General features: G+C 35.5%; 1 protein-coding gene across 11 annotated transcripts in view; it reads right to left on the bottom strand.

Annotated features, from left to right (window-relative positions):
• Positions 1 to 23,520, bottom strand: part of LOC106090474 (hemicentin-1) — a 1,337,150-nt gene that overhangs the window by 110,593 nt on the left and 1,203,037 nt on the right. For all 11 annotated transcript variants that reach the window (XM_059367960.1, XM_059367994.1, XM_059368012.1 and 8 more), the window contains 5 exons: positions 20,794 to 20,952; positions 20,529 to 20,605; positions 18,195 to 18,293; positions 14,337 to 14,496; positions 14,135 to 14,246 (listed from right to left, as the gene is read on the bottom strand). In XM_059367960.1, coding sequence (XP_059223943.1) covers positions 14,135 to 14,246; positions 14,337 to 14,496; positions 18,195 to 18,293; positions 20,529 to 20,605; positions 20,794 to 20,952 — 607 coding nt within the window. The remainder of the gene's footprint in view (positions 1 to 14,134; positions 14,247 to 14,336; positions 14,497 to 18,194; positions 18,294 to 20,528; positions 20,606 to 20,793; positions 20,953 to 23,520) is intronic.

Raw genomic sequence — 23,520 nt, 5'->3', positions numbered from 1 at the left:
TTAAAAAAATATTTCAGTTTAAGCTAACTATATTGGGATCAACGGAACCAAATGCTTTTGAGTGATCTTAAAGAACAAGATATGCATCCTTACTGCTGTCAATATCTTTTCATTTGTTACCTTTGGTGTTCTTTGAATAGAAGCATTTTGGACGAATATCTTGCATGTAATCCATAAAAAATTTGAAGATCAAAGAAAAGAAGGCGCAAATTGACAAACAAACAAGCAAAAATTTGTTACGTTTGTCCGGTTTAAATCTTGGGAACCCGCCACCATGAATTCTGCTAAAAATTTACTTTAAGCTTCTAGGGGCCGTAGAAGACTTATCGGCAGAACGGTTAATATGGGAGCTATATCAGGTTATGAAGTGATTTGGACAATACTCACCAAAGATGAAAGTCATAATGCAATAGTACGTGCAAAATTTCGGAAAATTTAGAAAACAATTACGACTTCCAGGGGCTCAAGGTGTCAAATCAGGAGATGAGCCGTAGAAGAGTTATCGGCAGAACGGTTTATATGGGAGCTATATCAGGTTATTATATATATATAATGCAACTGTACGTGCAAAATTTCAGAAAATTCGGACAACAATTACGACTACCAGGGGCTCACGATGTCAAATCAGGAGATTTGTTTTAATTTTTTTTTTTTGCTTTTATTTGTTTTTAATTAAATTTTGGTAGTTTTTGCCACTTTTTTAAATTTTCTTACTGTGCTTTTAAACCTTGGTGAATGTTATAAATCCAGTCTGGTTGATTGTATGAGTGTAATTAATTTTAATTATCGCAATGCAATAAGCCGAATTGCTCGTAAGTTAATGACCTCACACCATATTTACACAGACAGACATACAAACAATTGTACAAACGTGTGCATTTATGTTCACCTATACACATGCACTTACAGGAAATACAGCAAGAGAGATGTATGCTTGTTGGAGAATTTCAAACTTTAGCCTTCCATAAAAATCAAGAAAAACCAATTCGCCTCTAGAGCCGGGCAAGCACGGTCCGCTTGGTAAACAGCCAGCCTGCAAGCCAACCATTGCAATCTCATTACAATCGAATTTTATTGTAATTTTTTATGGCGATTTTTGCTTCTGTTGCCTTATTCCTGCTTTTTGGCCAGGAAATTTGTACCACCTACCAGCCGCAAAAGTCATTTTTGTACGCTGGGGCTATGCGCGCTGATTTTTGGATTTTTTTGTGCCACTTCTGCCGGGGCTTAAATGTACGGGATGTAGGTTTAATAGCAAACGGAAAAGTATTAAAAATATTTTCATCTCTCCCACTCTTTCTCTTCGTTTTTCCTGTCTGCTCTTTTGCCTGTTCGATTTGGAAAGCTTTTGTTTTCTTTATTCCCTTTCCCTCTTTCGCCAAAAAGTATACTTAAATTATTTAATAGTGTTATTATGTATTGCCATTAAATGTATTAAGATAATGGGGTTCTGGATGCTTCTGCCGCCATGGCATCCACATTACTCTCAGCTTTTTATGCTGCCATTTGGACATTTGCTTTGGCCATTGTTATTGGCCTCGTTAGGCGAAATGACTGTATGCTTAACGCAACTTTTAACGCTTACAGTAAAGCAAAGGAACGTACAAAGTAATTCCCCTCCATAATTATGGTTTAATTTTTATTTCAATAAAGGTCAACGGATTTTTATTGAAAAGTTACGCTTTCCCCCAACCATTCCCACCTACCACTTGCAACATCCTATGAAAGAAAACTCATAACAATCCCACCTACCCCATTGAGTCAGAGAAATTCATTTGATAGCCATTTGAGTGGATATAATTAAGCAACAAAGTGTTTAGTAGCACTACACACTCATACTCGCACACATTAAACCGAAAATAATGATTGTTTGGTTAACAACGTAAGTTAAGTTGCAAACTTGTTAGGGTCATTATAGTTGACAATAACAATGCTAAATGGTAGTAAATTCTAACAACGAGGTGCCTTTACCAAACCGAAATGTCATTGTGATTATAAGATCAGATAAATGTTATGAAATGTTGGTTTTCATTTGTGAAAATTAGTCAACGTTTTTCTTTTTTTATTGAATAAAATTGTTTTTTTAATCATTTTACTGTTTTAAGGAACAGAAATCATGTCAATAAAGTTAAGATGAAGTCAAAAAAATATATATTTGAATAAGGAATTTAGACATGTTGATATCGTCAATGCCAGAAGGCTCTTGCGTTTTACAAAATTCAGAATCAATACTTGAGGCGCCAATTGCGTTCTCCAACCTCCTTTTTTTAAGTGACGAATCTTATATGTCTTACATGTTCAGCCCATAGGTAATTTGATGGTAAGTCTGTTAAGTCTTTAAAAGTGTATTTCGTATGTCAACCTTTACTTCTGCCGAAAACAATCAATTGCGAATGAGCCAAATCCCAAATCGCTACAATATTGCATAACCAAGATCCAGAAGAAGCGAGATATTTTAAGGCATTCGCTTAAATGTAAATTTTAGCTCAATTTTAATTTTACGTTTGGCCGACATTGTAAGAGTGTTACGGTGCATAACCAAGCGCTGAAGTGTAAGGTGCATTGCCGTGTATGCACAGCAACACTTAAATACATGTGCACCAATGCATGCATGTATGTATGTAGACGACCCATAGGAATTTTAACACACAACGGCTATGTGGTGATGTTCACACATACAATGATCAAGGGTGCCAGAATACTTGGCATATTTTAAGTCTGAGAATATGAATGGCGGAGGCAAGGGCAACCAAACGAACGCACGAAAAGATGGATGTATTGACGAACACACTGCCTGACTCAGTGAAATTGCATGGATATTGCAAAAGCCTAGTAAACAAGTGCTGCTTTATATGTATATAAATGTGAATGCTGCTGACACACGGGGGCGTACATTAGTATGTATGAGTGAAAATGACAAATACTTCAAAACAAAAAGTGACATACAAGTTATACAAATATATACTAACTGTCATTGAATATACACACCTATACGCTGATACAACCATAAATGCCTACATTTACGCTTACTTACGAACTATAACGCATGTGTGTTCTTCTATTTTTGCCTGAGAGAGTGCGTTGTTTGCAAAGAGTTCAAAACTACAATATTTTGCATATACTGTGTACGTAAGTATGTGTTGTCAAATATTTGTAGTCCCTGCATGTGTGTTCTTTTCAATTTCATGCATATGTATTTATTTTTCATTATGAAATTTGTATCCTCTTCAGTAGTGTTCGCTCTGAGTTCTCTTTTTTTAAATTTTCTTGCTGGCATACATGGTAAAGGAATGGCACGAAACAATTTTACAAGTGTCTCTTGAAGAAAACACGGTCTGCATATATAGATGTAAGTGGAAATATAAAAGGTAACTTTTTAGCTATTATATTTTTGGCAACACTGATTTATACAGCTCACGCACGTTTCGTGTTTTGTTTCACTGTCAAACATTTTCAGTTTTGTCTATAATTAAACCATGAATCGTCTTACAAACGAACAACGATTGCAGATTATTGAACTTGTTTTTTTATCAAAATGCGTGCTCCGTTATTAAAATTCATCATGCGCTTCTTGCATTTTACGACGAAGCTCATTTTTGGCTTAATGGGTACGTAAATAAGCAGAATTGTCTATTTTGGAGTGAAGATTAGCCAGAAGTAATGCAAAAGCTACCAAAGCATACAGAAAAGTCACAATTTGGTGCGGTTTATGAGCTGGTGGCATCATTGGACTGTACTTCTTCAAAGATGATGCGAATCGTATCGTAACTGTCAATGGTGAGCGCTATCGTGAGATGATATCCAACCTTTTTTGCCCAAAGTGCAAGAGCTTGACTTGCATGACATGTGGTTTCAGAAAGCCGGTGTCATACGCCGCACAGCTTGTAACAATGGACCTATTGAGAGGCGAGTTTGGTATAAATTTTATTTCACGTTCGGGGCCGGTCAATTTACCGCCCTGGTCGTGCGTTTTAACGCCATTAGACAATTTTTTGTGGGGCTATGTTAAAGCTCATGTCTATACAGCCAGGCCCGCTTCAATTGACGCATTGGAAGACAACATTGAAGCATTTATTCATGGGATACCGACCGAAATGTTGGAAAGAAACCATTTAAGGAGCAGTCACGGTCAACATTTGCATGAAATATCCGATTCAAATAAAGATTTCATGTTTTTTTTTTAATTTAATGTGTTTTTTTTTTTTTGAAAAACTTTCCTATATCTCTTAAAATAGCATCCTTTATAAAGAAAAACAACGAGGTGCTACCTAAAGTTAGTAGACCTTGGGGGAGGCAGAAGCAAAAATTAGACTTGTGTTGGTTTACAAAGGTATGTAAAATAAATTAATATGAAATAATTAAACAGAAAAGAAAGGAGTAAAAATAGTATAAAACATCAAAATAAAATAATATTAAATAAAAAATTTAAGAAAGCAGAAAGAAATATAAAATAATATTAAATAATTTAACCGTAGGGCAAAGGTTAGCATGCCTGCCTAAGGCGCTGAACGAACGGGTTCAAATCCTGGCGAGAACATGAAATAATTTTTTTCAACGGTGGTTCACCCCTCCTTATATTGGCGACATTTGTGTGGTAATATGCGCTGCATAGGAGCTGTAAAAACTTATCCTCAAGGAGGTGTCGCACTGCGACATACCGTTCGGAATGGACTAATGTAATAGGCAAATTTGCCATTTGCAGAATAAAAAAAAGTAAAAACATGTTAAGTGACTAAATGAATATTTAGCTTGAATGGAATGTAATAGGCAAATTTGCCATTTGCAGAATTAAAAAAAGTAAAAACATGTTAAGTTATACCCACCACCATGGATAAATTAACCATCTCCTTTTATAACAACTGCACTACATAGTTATATGCAAATGGGGGCTGGTCTGGATTATATTTGATTCAGACCCAAGAACTCTTACACCAGTCATAGTTTCAGCGATATCGGCCACAAATCCATTTTTTATGGAATTAAGACCCTAAACCTGCATATCGGTCTATATTGCAGCTATATGAAAATTTGGTCCGATATAGGCCGTAGTAGTTTTGAATATCGGTGTCCCAACTTTCTGTTTTAAATTTCAGCGAAATCGGGTTGGTTTTTACGGACGGACGGACAGACACCGTTAAATCGTCTTAGAACTTTACGACGATCCAAATATATATACTTAGTAGGTTCGAAAATGGATATTTCCAGGTGTTGCGAACGGTATATTATATATATATATATATATATATATATATATATATATATATATATATATAGCCATATAGCCAGTTCTAGCCATCGACAGCAAAGCGGTAGACCTCTTTCTATCAGTGCATAAGCTTTTTTTTATACCCAACACCATCGGATCGGGGTATACAAATCTATTCATTCCGATTGTAACACATCGAAATGTAGATCTAAGGCCCCATAAAGTATACATATTCTTGATCGTCTCGACATTCTGAGTCATTCTAGCGATGTACGTCCGTCTGTCCGTCCGTCCGTCCGTCTGTCTGTCGAAAGCATGCTAACTTCCGAAGGAATAAAGCTAGCCGCTTGATATTTTGCACAAATACTTCTTATTAGTGTAGGTCGGTTGGTTTTGTTTGTTGTATTGTTTGATATACAATGATGAATATTGCTACAATGATGAATATTGCTACATTTTTTTTTCGGTGTATGGAATACATTTTTCTTTTATTCATGTTAAATTAAATTATTAAATTAATTATTAAATTATTATTAATTAAATTAATTAATTAATTAATTAAATTAATTATTAAATTATTATTATTAAATAGAAAAAAAGTTATTACATTTTTTTTTGGTAGCGGCTTTCATCAGCCACCCTGTAGCTGCCATATAAACCGATCTTGGGTCTTGACTTCTTGAGCCTCTAGAGTGTGCAATTCTTATCCGATTGGAATGAAATTTTGCACGACGTGTTTTGTTATGATATCCAACAACTGTGCCAAGTATGGTTCAAATCGGTTTTTAGCCTGATATAGCTGCCATACAAACCGATCTTGGGTCTTGACTTCTTGAGCCTTCTTATTCGAATTGGCTGACATTTTACACAGTCCTCCAACATAGAATTTAATTGTGGTCCAAACCGGACCATATCTTGATATCGCTCTAATAGCAGAGCAAATCTTTTCTAATATCCTTTTTTTGCCTAAGAAGAGATGCCTGGAAAAAAACTCGACAAATGCTATCTATGGTGGAGGGTATATAAGATTCGGCCCGGCCGAACTTAGGACGCTTTTACTTGTTTTTTTTTTATTCATAGGTAGGGTAACTTCGAAAATTTAGCCCCCATATATACCGATCTGCCGATTTAAAGTCTTAGACCCATAAAAGACTCATTTATTGTCCGATTTCGCTGAAATTTGGGACAGTTGAGGTTTTTTAGGCCTCTGAAATTTGGAAAAGCAAGTTGTGTTAAGGTTCTCGACAATCCTGTTCTAAACCACTCAGATCGGTCTAGATTTGGATATAGATGCCATATATACCGATCTCCTGATTTAAGGATTTGACCCGTAAAAAGTGAACTTATTATTCGATTTTGCTGAAATAATATATATTTGTGGTAGTAGGTATTCAAAGTCCGGCCCGGCTGAACTTAATTATTATGTATACAATTTTTCTTTTTTTATCTCCACAGTTTTACATACTATTTCAAAAAATATTGTATGTTGGCGTTTAACCATTTTGCATACCTCCCTCTTATTGAATTTCCTAAATATGCAAAAACGAAACAAATTTTTGCGTATGTAATTTTTATACCCACCACCATAAGATTGGGGGTATATTAATTTAGTCGTTCTGTTTGTAACATATCGAAATATCATTTTCAGCCCCTACAAAGTATATATGTATATTTCGGATCTCGTAAAATTCTAAGACGATTTAACGATGTCCTTCAAAATTGAAATGTTGAGCCAAAATTTTGCACAGATTCGTACTTCATTAATACGCAGGTTAAGTCTTTGAACGGACCAAATCGGATCATTTTTGGATATAGCTGCTATATAGACCGATGATCTGATTTAGAGTCTTAAACTTATAAAAGTCGTATTTATTATCGAATTTTGCTGTTATTTGAAACATAGTTGTACTACGGCTTCCGATATCCGAACCGAAATCGTCCATATCGGACTATATTTATATATAGCTGCCATAAAGACCGATCTGAGCATTTAAGGTCTTAAGCGCATAAAAGCCGCATTTTGCTGAAATTTTAAACAGTGAGTTGAAAGAAGTATGGTTCGGATCGGATAATATTGAGATATATCTGCCATTTTGACCGATCTGCGGATTAAGCCTATAAAAGGCGCATTTGTCGCCCGATTTCACCCGCACTTATCGCCCGATTGGGTCACCCAATATCGGAGCCAAGTGTGGTCCACACCAGACTACATTTAAATATAGCTGTCATATCGTCTGATCTGCAGATTCAGGGTCCAAAGCCAGTAAAAGACGCATTTATAACCCGAATTCGCTGAAATTTGGAATAGTGAATTGGATTGAGCCACCCGATATCCTAACCGAGTATGGTCCACATCAGACCACGTTTGGATATAGCTATCATATAGACCTATTTGCCGACTTAGGGCCATAAGCGCATAAAAGCCGAATTTATTATCCGATTTCGCTGAAATTAAGAACAATGAGTTGGATGAGGCCACCCGCTATCTAAATCGAGTATAGTCAACAGCAGAACTTTTTTAGATATTGCTACCATATAAACCAATTTGCTGATAGTTACAATCAAATAAGATGATAAATATATCCATGGTGGTGAGTATTCAAAGTGCGGTTTGGCCGAACTTAATGTTTTTTTACATGTTTATTCTATACAAAGTAGTTGAAGGACATACAACGGACATATAAGGGGCATGGTGAAGAGAATATGCGATTTAGAGAACGAGTATATATGTGGGAGCATGGATGTCATTTTCGCCAACTTATGGGGATGACTTTAGTTAACAATCTTCCATAATTAAGACTAAAGGATTATTACGAGTTTCTATGGATACGTCCTATTCCTCTACTTCCTGGAAATTTTTACGGGAGCTGTTAACTAAACAAAACATTTCAAACAGTCAGAAAGGAAGGGAGAGATAGACGTATTTGTGTCATTTTTTTTTATCACATGACGTTGCATGGATTGCACCAACACAGTTCCTGATTTCCTAAAGCAATATAGACTGCAATGGAAGAGTTACTTTGAAAGTATAGCTCCTGGGTGTGGGCTTGTGTATATGTATGAAATGAAGATTTTAGTAGACACTTTTTTGGGAATTTTAAATCAAAAACATGCATTTATCCTTCGCTATTAAAACCCCTTTGCTCATGTAAGGATTTTGTTGGCCTAAAAACTAAAATTGAGTATTATGCTACGTTTTTTAAGAGAGCCATCAACAGAATGTATAAAGCTAAGCACTCTTCCATCATTGTTATCAGCGGTTGACGGTGGTGCACTTAAAAAAAAGTTCCTCAAAAAAAGTTTAAAAAAAATTAATTCAGCGATAATATACAATTTTATATAACTCTAATTTCATGTTAAAATTTTATCTCAATTTGACCAAAAATGTGGTTTACTTTTTCACGAATTCATAGCACGCCAATAGTAAAAGGGTACATGAAAGTTTGTAAATTTTCTTCCACAATTTTATAAAAATCAAATTTCAGGGAACCAAATGTGACATGTGAATCTATTGCTATGAAGCCCTCCACATTTTGTTTTGGAAAGGGAAAGGTCAAATGCATCTTCTCTTGCTAAGAGAGTAAACATTTTAGGAATGAAATTATGAATCTCAAAATATTTTCTGAGTGTAGATGCAAGGCATATGGGAAATAGGTAGCAGGCTGCATATCTTCACTTATATAAGCTTAAGTAAATTTTCATTTATCTTTAGTTATTCTATGGCAATGACAGCCATTGCTTCCCTTTTACATTCTCTAAGGGCAACTCATCCTGTGGCTGGAAGGAGCCTATAAAATTCAATTTTCTTAGGAATTTTTGGGAAATTTTGTGGCTGATGGTTGAAATGATAATGAAGATTGTCAGGATGATGGTTTTGTGTCTGTCTCAGATGACTGTTGGCTGATACAAAGACGTCGTCGTCTACTTTTGTTGTCATTGTTGGATGTTTTATATTACAGCTGCTGCTTGCAATGTGCCACATGCTATTGTGGCATTTTCAATTAGTGTGCATATGACTGTTGCCTGTCTGAATGTTTCTCTATTGCCGGCAACCAAAAGCAAAACAAAAAGACTAACTGAAAACCAAAGCCCAGAGAAGCAAAGAAACTTGTTAATAATCTAACGTTGTTCACACATAAGTGACACCATGACTGAAGAAGAACACAGAACAGAAAACGGTACATATTGCAATTCTTATCAACGACATTTTTTTGTTTTCGTGTTCCGTTATCTGTATATTTTTTAATTTTTAAAATATTTTTTTCTGTTTTTGCTTTTTGTTTTCTCCTGTGTACATGAAGCAAAATATCGTAGCAGAAGATAATAAATATATGTATTTTATTTTGGAAATGTTTAATTAAAACTTGAAAGCAAAGGACCACAAAAGTGATTGATGAACATTCCATTTAAGAATAGGGGCAAACTTCTCACATGTCAATGAGTACTGGCCTATTCAATATAAGCTCATTTACAGGGGTCCTCCTTTTTATAGCCGGTACAATACCTAACAAATATCGCCAGCATTAGGAGGCGATATTTTTTCGGAGAAATTTTTTTCGTATGTTCTCGCCAGAATTCAAACCCAGGCGTTCAGCGTCATAGGCGGAAATGGTGATCTCTGCAGTACGGTGGCAGTCTTTAGTATTACAGAAATGGGTCAATTTAAGAAAGTTATTTCCAAAAATTTAGTCAAGTTTATTTTAACAAAATAAATTTTGTTTACCCACCACCATAGGATAGGGGGTCATTCCGTTTGCAACACATCGAAATATCCAAATTCTAACGATGTTCGTGTGTTTGTCCGTCCGTCTTTCCGTGTGCTCATCAGTTGAAATCACGCTACAGTTTTTAAAAATTGAGATATTGAGTTGAACTTTTGCACAGACTCGTATTTCTTCTATACCCAGGTTATGTTCTTCAATGGACCAAATAGGACAATTTTTGGATATAGCTGTCTTGTAACCGATCTGGCGAAAAGCCCGTAAAAAGCGCAATTTTGTCCGATTTCGCTGAAATTTGAAACATGAAGTTGTACCAGGACGTTGTACAATATAAAAACCGTATATGGCCCATATCGGGTCATATTTACATATTGCTGTTATATAGAACGGTAAGAAGGTGTAGGGTCTTAAGCCCATAAAAGCCGAAAATATTATCCGATTTCGAATAAGTTAAAACAGTGAGTTGCTTTAAGCCTCCCGTCATCCGACTCAAATTTAGATATAGCTGTTATATAGACCGATCAGCTGATATAGGGTCTAAAGCCCATAAAAGCTGCAAATATAATCCGATTTCGTTAAAATTTTAAAAAGAGAGTTGTCTTGGGCCTCCCCCCATTCGACTCAAATTCGACAGCTATATCAGGTTATGAACCGATTTGAACCATACTTAGCACAACATTATAAACATAACAAAATACCTCATGCAAAATTTCAGCCAAATCGAATATGAATTGCGCACTCTAGTGGCTCAAGTAGTCAAGGCCCAAGATCGGTTTGCATATATCAAAATATGGACCGGTATGGCCCATTTACAATCCCAACCGACCTTCACTAATAAGAGGTATTTGTGCAAGATTTCGAGAGCCTATCTTTACTCCTTTGAAAGTTAGCGTGCTTTCGACAATCGAATTGATATGGCTACGTCGACTTTAAATGTCATGACAATGAAGAATATATAAACTTTATGGGGTCTTAGACGAATTTTTCGAGGTGTTACAAATGGGATGACGAAATTAGTATACCCCATGCTATGGTGTAGACTATAAAAATATGGATTTGTGCCACAGGCAGACAACACGCGGACAGAAGCAAGGACATTTTGATATCGTCTAAGAATATTTCTACTTTGTAGAGTCGGAAATTGATTTTCCGATGTGTTACTAATGAAATGACTAAATGAATTTGCCCCTATTCCATGGTGGTGGGTATAAACATATATGTACACTTCATTTCGATAATTCAATGCACTTTCATTTTTCAGCTGGTAAATATATCCCCTTACTTCGGTGACTATGCAATTGCGAAAACGGTTAATCAAATCCGTTGCTTTAATCGAATTTACACGTTAGAAATCGAATATTAGTAATGAAATAAGACGCAAAGTCAGTTTTTATACCCACCACCGAAGGATGGGGGTTTATTCATTTTGTCATTCCGTTGGCAAGACATCGAAATATCCGTTTCCGACCCTGTAGAGTATATATTATTGATCAGCGTAAAAATTTAAGACGATCTAGCCATGTGGGTCCGTCTGTCTGTTGAAATCACGCTACAGTCTTTAAAAATGGAGATATTGAGTTAAAACTTTGCACAGATTCTTTTTCTATACATAAGCAGGTTAAGTTCGAAGATGGGCTATATCGGACCTTATCTTGATATAGCCTCCATATTGACTGATCCGCCGATTTAAGGTCATAGGCCCACAAAAGCCACATTTATTATCCGATTTTGCTGAAATTTGGGACAGTGAGTTGTGTTAGGCCAGTCGACATCCTTCAAACTTGGATATAGCTGGATATAGACCGATCTCAGGATTTTGCCAAAATTTGGGACAGTGAGTTGTGTTAGGCCCTTCGACATCTTTCTTGTATTTGGTCCAGATTTAGATATAGCTGCCATATGGACCGATCTCTCGATTTAAGTTTTTGGGCTCATAAAATTGTCCAAGTTTTGGGACAGTGAGTTGTGTTAGCGCCTTCGACATCCTTCTTCAATTTGAACCAGATCTTGGCCCCATAAAATGGGCATATATAATCCGATTTCGCTCAAATTGGACACAGTGACTTTTGTAAGGCTTTTCGACATCCGCATCGTATATGGTTTAGATAGGTCTATATTTGGATATGGCTACCAAAAAGACCATAATTTGTTCTGCAAAAGTGAACAATGGCTTTTACTTATTGCACCACTCAATATCCACGTCGAATGTGGACCAAATCGTACCATATTTCGATAAAGCTGTTATGGGGGCATAAATTATGCATTTTTCACCGGATTCTGAGGAAAGGTGGTTTATATATATACCCGAGGTGGTGGGTATCTAAAGCTTTTTCAAGCGATCTGGATGGTTCAACGGTAGGAACTAGATTGCATCTTCCTTCCCCTGTTCCTGTGTAATCACAATGAACGAAAACATCTATGTGAGTCTAATGGTAAACTGCCACTTAGACCTAACCAAAGCTAAATATTTATTTAATGCCTCTCTTATAGTTAAGTTACTTAAGCTATAGCTATAGGTATTATAATGGGACACATAGGACTACGGGCTCACTTATGTAAAATCGGTGCGGCAAGTGATAGCATGCGGTTAAGACAATGAAACGTTGGAGCATTTCCTTTGTCATTTTCCGGCTTTCGCGTCTAACACATACCGGCACTTTGGTGGGGACACAATACCATACATGAACCAACTTAGGGGAATGGTATTAAAAACAGTTAAGGATTTTATAAGTAGCACGGAATTCCTATATTAAAAGTTTCTTTTCAGAGGTTACTTAAAAGTTTTTAGAGCGCACAACAAGTCGATTACTGGTTTAGGTGTATGTCCATAGTACCATGGGTCGGATTAATATCTGCACCCTCTTTTCATCCTAACCTAACCTATAGTTAAGTCAGCCACACACGCACTTTAATTTTGCATTTCGAAAGTAGTGCACTCAAATGCTTGATAGAAAATCATTTGAGATGCCATCAATGCCAATGACGACGATATAGATGAACACAGTCATTATCAGTTGCCGCGGCCATGGTAGCCTTAGCTAACTAACGATTGTGCCGTCATGTTTATAATGTTTTAAGCATCGTATCATATGTTTCGTGTATAAAAGCAAATATGCACTTCACAGTGCTGGGTGGTATAAGTATGCCATGGAAATCACGTATCTATAGTGCATTGGCCAACCTACTACAAAGGATTCACTAAGTTATGGACACGCATACACCTGGCTATGTTTCCAATGCGTTTGCTCACGCAAATAATTGTTAGCTTTGTATTGTCATCTATTTTTGGTTCCATCTAAATATGTAGGTATTTATGTTTGACCCTATGTTATATTTGCTTTTAATTAGAAATGTCTATATGTCTATGAACGACTATGCGTATACCTAAGCACATCAATGCTAAATAAGGCGTTTTTGTAGTTGAATAACCATTGGTTAAAACAGCATGCGTCCATTCGCAGGCTTTAATAGAGTTGTGCACTTAACATTTTCCAAATTGTTTGGACACACTGAAAAAAATTTTACCCACAATATAAGATTTGTCCGTATTCGTAGCATTGTAGCAATAAAAACCAACCAAAAAACCAAAACTTTAATATAAATATGCTATCTCTAAATAAAATTTCCAATTTTTTAAGGACATTACCATCCGTTTCAAATTTTGAAAAATTCTTTTTTTTAACTTAGCATCTTACACTAAATACTAAACATTTAAAGACGCCCCTATTTGTAAGTCTATTTTACGTCTTTGACAACGGTTCACTGTCGTCTTGTCCCAAGTTCAATTTCCTAACTTTTAACAATATTTTGATGTTTCTTTTAAATTTTTGTCTTTACTAACAAGACGCAAAGTTAAGGATTTATTAACCTTAACCTTATTATTGAAAATAAAAAATACTTAATATGAAGGAAAATATTTTTCACCAAAGGTTAATCTAATCTTTGGCTCGAATCTTTAAAACTAGGACAAACATTTTTTGAGAGCAGTAATTTAAAACTAAAATACCAACGTTTACAGCACACACTCACTCACAAACTCAATTGAAAAATTATTTTAATTATAACAAAGCTTAGGTAGACAAAACCACCCACATATGTTAATGCACATGTAAATTTCACCTGATTTTGGTTTTAATTCAAAAATGAAACGAAAAACTCTCTCTGTGCTAATGTGTAATTGTAATCAACCAAAATGGCTGCTACTTACCACAATACACTTTTTAATGTTGCAGGATTTGCCACATAATCACAATACAGTAACACACTGTCGCCAGTATTCACTGTGGCATTTAAGGGATTTACATCGATTACAGGTGGATCTAAAAGGGGAAAGGAAAAAAAATTAAAATTTATATCATATAAAATGTAGAATTATTTTTTATATAATTTTAACTAAATCGAATACTTACAAAATACCTCCAAGCCCAATAAGGCCTGGAAAGGTTTTTCCCCATTCATTTTCACCACAATATTCTCGGCTTCGCAACGGAACTCTTTATCATTCTCAAAGCGTGTGGCATTGAAAAGCAGTTCGGATTGTGTGTAAAAGGTGCCATCCGCTTGTTCAATCTGAAAAAGTTGAAATCAAAAAAAAAAAAAAAATATGCTCAGTTTTAAGTAAAGATATATCAAATAAAAAAAAAAAAAAAACAAGTAAAAATGTGCTAAATTCGGCCGGGCCGAATCTTGGGTTCCCACCACCATGGATTCCGCTATAAATATACCCTTATTAACGTAGTTTGTATTTAAATTATTTTGTAGCAATCAAAGCGGGAATTAATTGTATCGGTATTTACAGGGACCTATATCACCATATTGACCAATTCGGATGAAACTTGGCACTGATGGTGTAAGTCATAAGATGGGTTTAAGGGTAAACTTTCAACCACATTAGGTGAAAACGTAGGCCTCTGGGGGATCAAGAGGTCAAAACCCTGGATCGGCTTATAAGTGGGCTATATCTGTTTATTGACCGGTACGGATCATACTTGGTATATATGTTGGAAGTAATAATACATTTTAGCCAAATCGGATGAAAATTGAGGCTTCTAGGGGCTCAAGAAGTTAAATCCGGGGATCGGTGTAAATTGGGGCTACATACAAATCTGAACCGATATGACCAATTTACAATCCCCAACGACCAAGACCTAGATTTGCGCGTTCAACCGCTATCGTGATTTCGACAGACGGACGAACATGGCTAGATCGACTCAAAATGTCGAGACGATCCAGAATATGTATACTTCATGGGGTCGCAGATCATTCCCACCACCCCATCCTATGATGGTTGGAATAAAAACCTTAATTTTGTCATTAAATCTTAAAAGTTGGCGTTACAAAATATTGCCTACTTATAGGAAAGCCATTGTTTTTCAACTATGAACAAAATATTTGACATACTTTTTGAGTTATTTTCTCCAAGACATGGTGTTACCATATGTTGCATAACAAGTGTTTTCCTTTTTTTATTTTTGTAAAAGCATGTAAAGTTCGGTCAGGCCGAATCTTATATATCCTCTGCCATGGATCGCATTTGACAAGTTCTTTCAGTGACTATAACAAGCTATTGGCGGTATATGTTATGAAAGTTCGAAGCCAAAAAATATAAAACGTTTAAATGTCAGCCAATCAGTGTAATATCTGCGCTATCTAGAAGCTCAAAACGTGGAGCGTGGATCTCGGAAGCCGAAATAAAACTCTACGTGCCAAGTTTCATACAAATCGGATAATAACTGAGCCCTCTAGAGGCCCAAAAAGTCCAATAGAATGATCGGTACTCGCGCAATTATATTTCTAAAGACAAAATCTTCTTATATATAACAAGTAAAAGCGTGCTAAGTTCGGCCGGGCCGAAACTTATATACTCTCCACCATGGATCGCATTTGTCGAGTTCTTTTCCCGGCATCTCTTCTCAGGCAAAAATAGGATAAAAGAAAAGATTTGCTCTGCTTTTAGAGCGAAATCAAGATATGGTCCGGTTTGGACCACAATTAAATTATATGTTGGAGACCTGTGTAAAATGTCAGCCAATTCGAATAAGAATTGCGCCCTTTGAGGGCTCAAGAAGTAAAATAGAGAGATCGATTTATATGGGAGCTGTATCAGACTATGAGAGGCATAAGAGAAGCCTTCGTACAAAATAATAATTGCAACCTCTAGAGGTTCAAGAAGTCAAGATCCCAGATCGGTTTATATGGCAGATATATCAGTTTATTAACCGATTTGAACCTTATTTGGCACAATTGTTGGAAGTAAGAATAAAATACGTCATGCATAAAAATTCATTTAAAATCGGATAAGAATTGTGCCCTCTAGAGGGTAGCGAATTCAAGACCCAAGATCGGTTTATATGACAGCTATATCAAGTTATGGGCCGATTTGAACCATACTTGGCACAGTTGTTGGATATTTAACAAAACACGTCGTGCCAAAATTCATTCAAATCGGATAAGAATTGCGCCTTCTAGAGGCTCAAGAAGTCAAGACCCAAGACCGGTTTAAATGGCAACTATATCAAAACATGGACCGATATGGCTCATTGACAGTCCCAACCGACCTACACTAATAAGAAGTATTTATGCAAAATTTCAAGCGGCTAGTTTTACTCCTTCGAAAGTTAGCGTACTTTCAACAGACAGAAGAACGGACGGACGGACAGACGGACGGACATGGGTAGATTGACATAAAATGTCACGGCGATCAAGAATATATATACTTTACTATACAAAAATCAATTTGTGTTTGTTTGTTTGTGTGTTCCTGTCTAGGGGACAGTTGGTCCCTCGTAATAACTTCTGACCCCAAACCGGACATATTTGCTGTCTTTTGCAATAAGGAGTTTAAAAGAGATTAGAAAACGAATTTGATACCCAATTTTGAGGCAATGGCAATATAGGGTAAAAATAAATGATATATAGATATATGAGAATAGAGCACGATGCTGATATATTTTCCGGGCTTAGTGTTTGGGGGACCAACCCAATACCCAATACACCCCTAAATCTGGCATATTTACCGACTATGACAACGTGGAGCTTAAATGAAAGGAATTGGGGGGTAGAGCAAGAATTGATACCCATCTCAAGATATCCCTTTCCTAAAATACCCCACAAACAGCAATTTTTGAGTGACCATCGCAATATGGGGCTCAAATAAAGGTATTTGGGAGTAAAATACGAATTTGATATCTAAATGTAGGACCATGTATTTTGGGCATCACCCCTTCTCCAAAGGGTAAAATTTTTCGACCATGTCAATATGTGGCTCAAATGAAAGGTATTTGATTAGAAAACGAATTTGATAACCTATTTTGGGGCCATGGAGTACAACTAACATCCAAACTTAAGTTCGTAGACCAATAAAGATCATATGGGATTCAGACAAAGACACTTATATTGTTAAACTGTTAGTCAAGTTAGCATGGTATTTCACTAAAAGATCTTTAGTTGTCGAAAATAAATATTCCAAGGAAACTTTTGTTCCATATAAAGTAAAAGAAGGCGCAGCGGAACGGGCCCGGTTCAGCTAGTCGGACTATAAATACTGTTTTAGCAAGCAATCCAGAGTTTAGCACTTGTTTAATGGAGAAAAGTCGAAACCGATGGGTCCATTCTCAGGAGCGACTACAATGTTTTTTTTTTTTTTAAATATGAGTGTATTTTTATTCATTTTAAACTTTAAGAAGAATTTTGAGAATTTTTCGATTTTGGATCACAGTGTCAACACAATCCAGATTTTATTTGCTTTGTTGGTTCTCAGTTCAATATTTCGTAGAGTTACCAACGGAATGACGATATTAGTATCTCCATGCTGTTATATAAGGTATAAAAAAAAATAGTTTTATTTAGAATTTTGAAATGTCTTACAAATATCTAAGGCTAGTTCACAGTGGCGTTCTCAAATCAGGTTCACAATCTTTATCCATTGTGATGGTATAGAAGATAGACCAAAACCTGGCTGTGTCAGCTTACCACCAACTTAGCTATGACATTTTTGAGATTTGGAATATTTAACAAACATATTCAACGCAATGCCATTAATAATATTGTTCTATGTACTAAAAATGAAAGGATTACAAGGAATCTTAAGAGGAATGGTGGCAAATTATCGCACTCCCCTTTTTGAGTTACAATAAACGCATAAAACGTGCCGCCTCTATTTTTGTCTTTTCTTTCATACCATACTATTATAATTGCTGTCGAATGACACATATCTTAAATTTATATATTTTTTTAATTTTTTTTTTTTTGTTCTTTTGTTGACTTACCGCTTTGGTACGAATCTCTGTAAGATCATTTTCAGCTGGATCAATGGTTTGTGTGGAATTGTACCACGTTAGGTTAACTGGAGGACGCGCACCATAAACCTGTTTTTAGAAGAAAAACAAAAACATTCAAAATTAGGCAATTTTTTTATCATCAATAAAAAATTATTTAAAGCGAGTTAAGTCCGGGCCCTCTACCATGGGTCGCATGTGTAAAGTTCTTTAAGGAGATCTTTTTATATTGGAGCTATATCAAGTTATGGACCGTGTTTGTCATGGTTGATAGAAGTCATAGCAAAATACCTCTTTAAAAATTTCAGCCAAATGGGACATTTGGCCTTTAAGGGCTGAAGATATTAAATCTGGAGAACAATCTATGCGGGAGCTATATTAGATTACGAATTGATTTAGATCTTACTTAGCATGGATATTCGATGTTGTAACAGAACAACATATGCAAAACTTCAGGCAAATCTGGTAATAACTGTGCGCTGTAGAGAGAGAAATCTAGGAGGCCGGTATATTTCGACCGACTTGCCTATTTATAATCCTAAACGACCTGCACATCCTAAGAAGTAGTAATGCAAAATTTCAAGCGCCTAGCTATATATATTCTAAAGAGAGAGTGCTTAAGACTTGCTATATCGGGATGTGTTAATGTTTTTTTCGGTGAGGCGAAACACACTTCTTGAATACTAGTTTAATACTAAATATTAACTGAATAACAACCAAGATTTTCACAACAACAATTATGAAAATTTTATCCAAGTCTTTTTCTAGCATCCTTATCATCTACAATATTTTACTACCCGCATATGCACTGTGTGTTTGCATATACATATGTCAATTTCCGATATGATCAATTTCCCATCCCCAACTACCTACATCGATATTAAGTACCTGTGCAAAATTTGAAGCGACTAGCTTTACGCGTTCAACCTCTATCGTGATTTCGACAGACGGACGGACATGGCTAGATCAACTCAGAATGTCGAGCCGATCAAGAATACATATGTACTTTATGGGATCTTAGACGAATATTTCGAGGTATTACAAACTAAATGATTAGATTAGTATACTCCCATGCTATAGTGGTGGGTCCACTCCATATTAACCGATCTTCGAATATGATTTCTTGAGCCCCTCGAAGCCGCAATTTTTGTCCGGTTTAGCTGAAATTTTGCACATGGTGTTCTGTTATGACTTCAACGACTATGCCAACTACGGTCCAAATCGGTTTATAACATGATATAGTTCCCATATATAACGAGCTCTTGATTTGACTTCTTGAGCCCCTGGAAGCCGCAATTTTTGTCTGATTTGGCTGAAAATTTGCACATAGAGTTCTTTTAGGACCTCTAACATCTGTGCCAAATACATTTACTTTTTCATATTTAAGATCAAATGATATTTGCTTGAACACGACGATCAATTATACTTTTTTGGGTCTCAAATCAATGATTCGATGAAGTACAAATGGAATAACAAAGTTAATTTACCGATTGTCCTATCGTGGAAGGTTTAATATCTTCATTTTATATCCGTACTCAGTAACAGTTTATATGTATCTTCTTTTTAGTAAAATTCATATGTTACTAAGACTTGTCCTAATCTGTATTCATTGCTCTAGAAGCAGACCATTCATCATATCCTAAAATGCCTACCTATTATTACCACAAAAAAAATTTTGTTCTCTGCACCCTAAAATTCTTTGGCAATAACAAGAAAAATCTATTAAAAAAATCCCATCATAAATGTCCAGATAAGTATGACTAATCTATTCAATGTCGTCCTATGGTCAATCAGTATTTTAACAGACCAGGCAATTTTTCAACTCTTCCTTAAAACCTATTGGCAATTATTCGCATGTATTTCACCAGCCTTCAACTATCCATATGGCACTGATGTGTCCTCCATGTCTGCCGACGCTCTTGAGTATCCCTTAACATAAACTGACGATTCTTTTCAGAAATCGCAAAATAATTGGCACTTAATTATTGTCAATTACATGTTAGCACGTACGATGACCAAATCATTGTCAACGCCGGCCAAGGACATTATCCTATCAACTCAACTGAACTACTAACTAAACTAACTGCTGCTCCTTACGTGTGATGTCATTAAAGCCAGAATGGAGAAATGGGTAAAATACAAAGGAACAAAAAAAAAAAAACTCAACAAAGATAGGAAATTCAGTCATTTGCTTATTCGAACGTAGGAACCCTACAAATATCTAAGCTGTATAATAAAGGAAGCCATCCTTTCCGCTTTGTAAAAGTCTATGTAAAATGTTACAGGACTTTGAGTCTCTAAAGGTGTTGGCCACTTCATACTTACACTGCAGGTTAAGACCACTTTGCTGCCTTGTACTGTGTACTTTTCCACACCGTTTATATGAATATTGGTAGGTCGCACTGTATAATTAATGTATGGCAAATTGAAAGAAAAATGTGAGAAGAAAAGTAATGCAAAAATTAGTTTTTAATTTGTTTAAATAAATGCTTGAATAATTATTTAATAGCTTCGAAAGTGTGAGTATCATATGGCTAAGTAATGCTGTTGCAATTATGTGGCAAAGTGAGTGAATCTTCTCTGGACTTACCTTGTAAATCGATACTGAATTGAGTAGACAGGGTATTTTGTATAGCTGCCGACTTGGCACGACATTCAATGTTGTGGGCCAAATCTTTGCGGGTTAATTTCAGATATAACTCAACGGTTACATTGAACAGACCATCTTTGTCATCGTAATGGATATCAACTGTAAAGAAAGGTAAAAAAAAGGAAAAAAAAATATACCTTACATTATTCCATAAAAATATTTTTATTGATAAACTTGTCTACTTAACTCCTAATTTTCTTTAAAATATAAGTGTGTGCTCCAGAAAGCCTGTTTGTTCTTTTATTGAGGGTGTATAGAAAAACATTTCAACACTTAATCCTGTCAAATCAAAAATCAAATAAAATCCATACAAATCCCTTTATAGTCCATAATAAGAAAATCAATAATTAATTCTTCTCAGAAAAAGGTTAAAAGGCTGCCAAATTAATTGAATTTTGAATTCAGCAAAGAAATCATTAGATTACAACATGATTTTGTCATTAGAAAGTTGTAGAAAAGACGGACCCTTAGATTGAAGAGAAAGATGGGTGGTTGGAACACTTGAACCACCAAACATAGTGAATAATGAAATCAGAATAATTAATTGAATTGCTGCTCGTTTTGTAGTATTGTTTAGACATTTTGAAATCTAAGAAAAGGATTTTCGATAAACAAATAAAAAGGCGAATAATCATGGTCGGAGCTCTGCAACTCTTTTTTTTATACTGCCTTTTTATAAAGTTTGTATACAAGGGAGCCATAATAAAAATAATAGAATCCCAGTGTTAATCTTGGGGAAAATTTGAAGTTTTGGTCGGTCTAAATATTGCTGACAATATTTGTGCTAACATCAGCACTTCTTAGAACTTCTCTATTCAGGCTGTCTTTTTCACTTGGCTATAAAAATTGGTTTACTTTTGAATTAAAAACATATTCGAAATTACAAAAATTTTAATATGACTTTAAGAGGATATGTTGTTTGTCAAATGAGCGATGCATTTTTTTCTAAATTTCTTTTTATTCTTATTCATGTAAATCTGTGTATTGCTAAAAAAAAGTAAATGGGAAAAATTGAAGGTATATATCATTTCACAATGGAGTAGTGTACATTAGTACCTTCCTTACCACAATATTAGTAGTGTGCTAAGTACATTCGGGAATATATTATAGTTGATAATGTATTGTCGAAAAAAAAAGTTAAAGTGTGCCGGGCCGAATTTCATAAACGCTTCACCATATATCGTATTTGTCAAGTTCTTTGGCCGATATCTTTTTGTAGGTAAACAACGGATAAAGTATAAAGATTACTTTGCTATTTGAGCTATACCATGTTATGGAATGATTGGGACCATACTTGGTTTGGCTGTTGGAGACCAAAGTGGTACTCATTTTGCAAAATTTCAGCCAAATAGGATAAAAATTGTGCCCTATAGCGGCTAGTATTAAAATCCGTAGATCTGTTTATATGGGAGCTATATCAAGTTATGAACCAATTCGAACTATATTTTATACGTATATTAAAGGTCATACAGAAGTCGTTGAGCAAATTTCATGTAAATCGAATCACAATTGCTCCTTCTAAGGGCTCAAGAAGTATAATTCGGAGAACGTTTTATACACTCAACTAAATTTGTTATTCAAAAAATAAAAATTTTTTATAAAACAGCAGTTTTTGTCTGCTGAAAAATGGAAAGCAGACATTACTGCTGCTTCAGCAAACATAGAACTGCTGTATTAGCATACATTTCTTACTGCTATTTCAACTAACAAAATCTGCTGTTTTGAGTACACAAGTCTGCTGAAAAAAAAAAATAAATGTATGCTACCTTTTATGGTTGCCTGTTACTTGTTTTGATTACTTTAGGCATTTTTTAGATTTTTTTTTTTAAATTTTGTTGGAAGAGATGATTTTAATTTGTGGAATATTACTGTAAAGGAGCTACCTGATCCATCTATTGATTTACATTTGGAAATGTGGCTGAACTAGCTCGCTATAGGATGGGGGCATACTAATTTCATCATTCCTTTTGGTACACCTCGAAATATGCGCCTAAGACCCCAGTCTAGTCATGTCCGTCCGTCTGTCGAAAGCACGTTACCTTTCGAAGGAGTAAAGCTTAAGCTTGAAATTTTGCACAAATATATTAATGTAGGTAGGTTAGGATTGTAAATGGGCCAAATCGGCAAATGGTTTGATATAACTGTCATATAAACCGATTTTGGGTCTTGACTTCTTGAGCATCTAGAGGGTGCAATTATTATCTGATTTGGCTGAAATTTTGCATGAGGTGTTCTATTATGACTTCCAACAACTGCGCTTAGTATAGTTTAAATCGGTCAACAACGTGATAGAGCTGCCATATAAACCGATCTAAATTATTTACTTCATAGGTCTCTAGAGGGCGCAATTCATATTCGATTTGACTGAAATTTGGCACGAAATTGTTTGTTATGACTTCCAATAACTGTGCTTAATATAGTTTAAATCGGTTCATAACCTGATATAGCTGTCATACTAACTGATCTTGGATCTTGATTTTTTGAGCCACTATAGGGCGTATTTCTTATCCGTTTTGCCTAAAATTTTGCAAGTGGTGTTTTGTTAACGCTTCCAATAACTCTACTAAGTATGGTTTATTACCTGGTATAACTGCTATATTAACCCAATCTCGGATCTTGATTTCTTAAGCCGCTAGAGGGCGCAATTCTTGTCCGGTTTGACTGAAA

This window comes from Stomoxys calcitrans, chromosome 1 (assembly GCF_963082655.1).
Source record: "Stomoxys calcitrans chromosome 1, idStoCalc2.1, whole genome shotgun sequence".
NCBI lineage: Eukaryota > Metazoa > Arthropoda > Insecta > Diptera > Muscidae > Stomoxys > Stomoxys calcitrans.
This window is presented reverse-complemented; position numbering and strand designations above follow the sequence as displayed.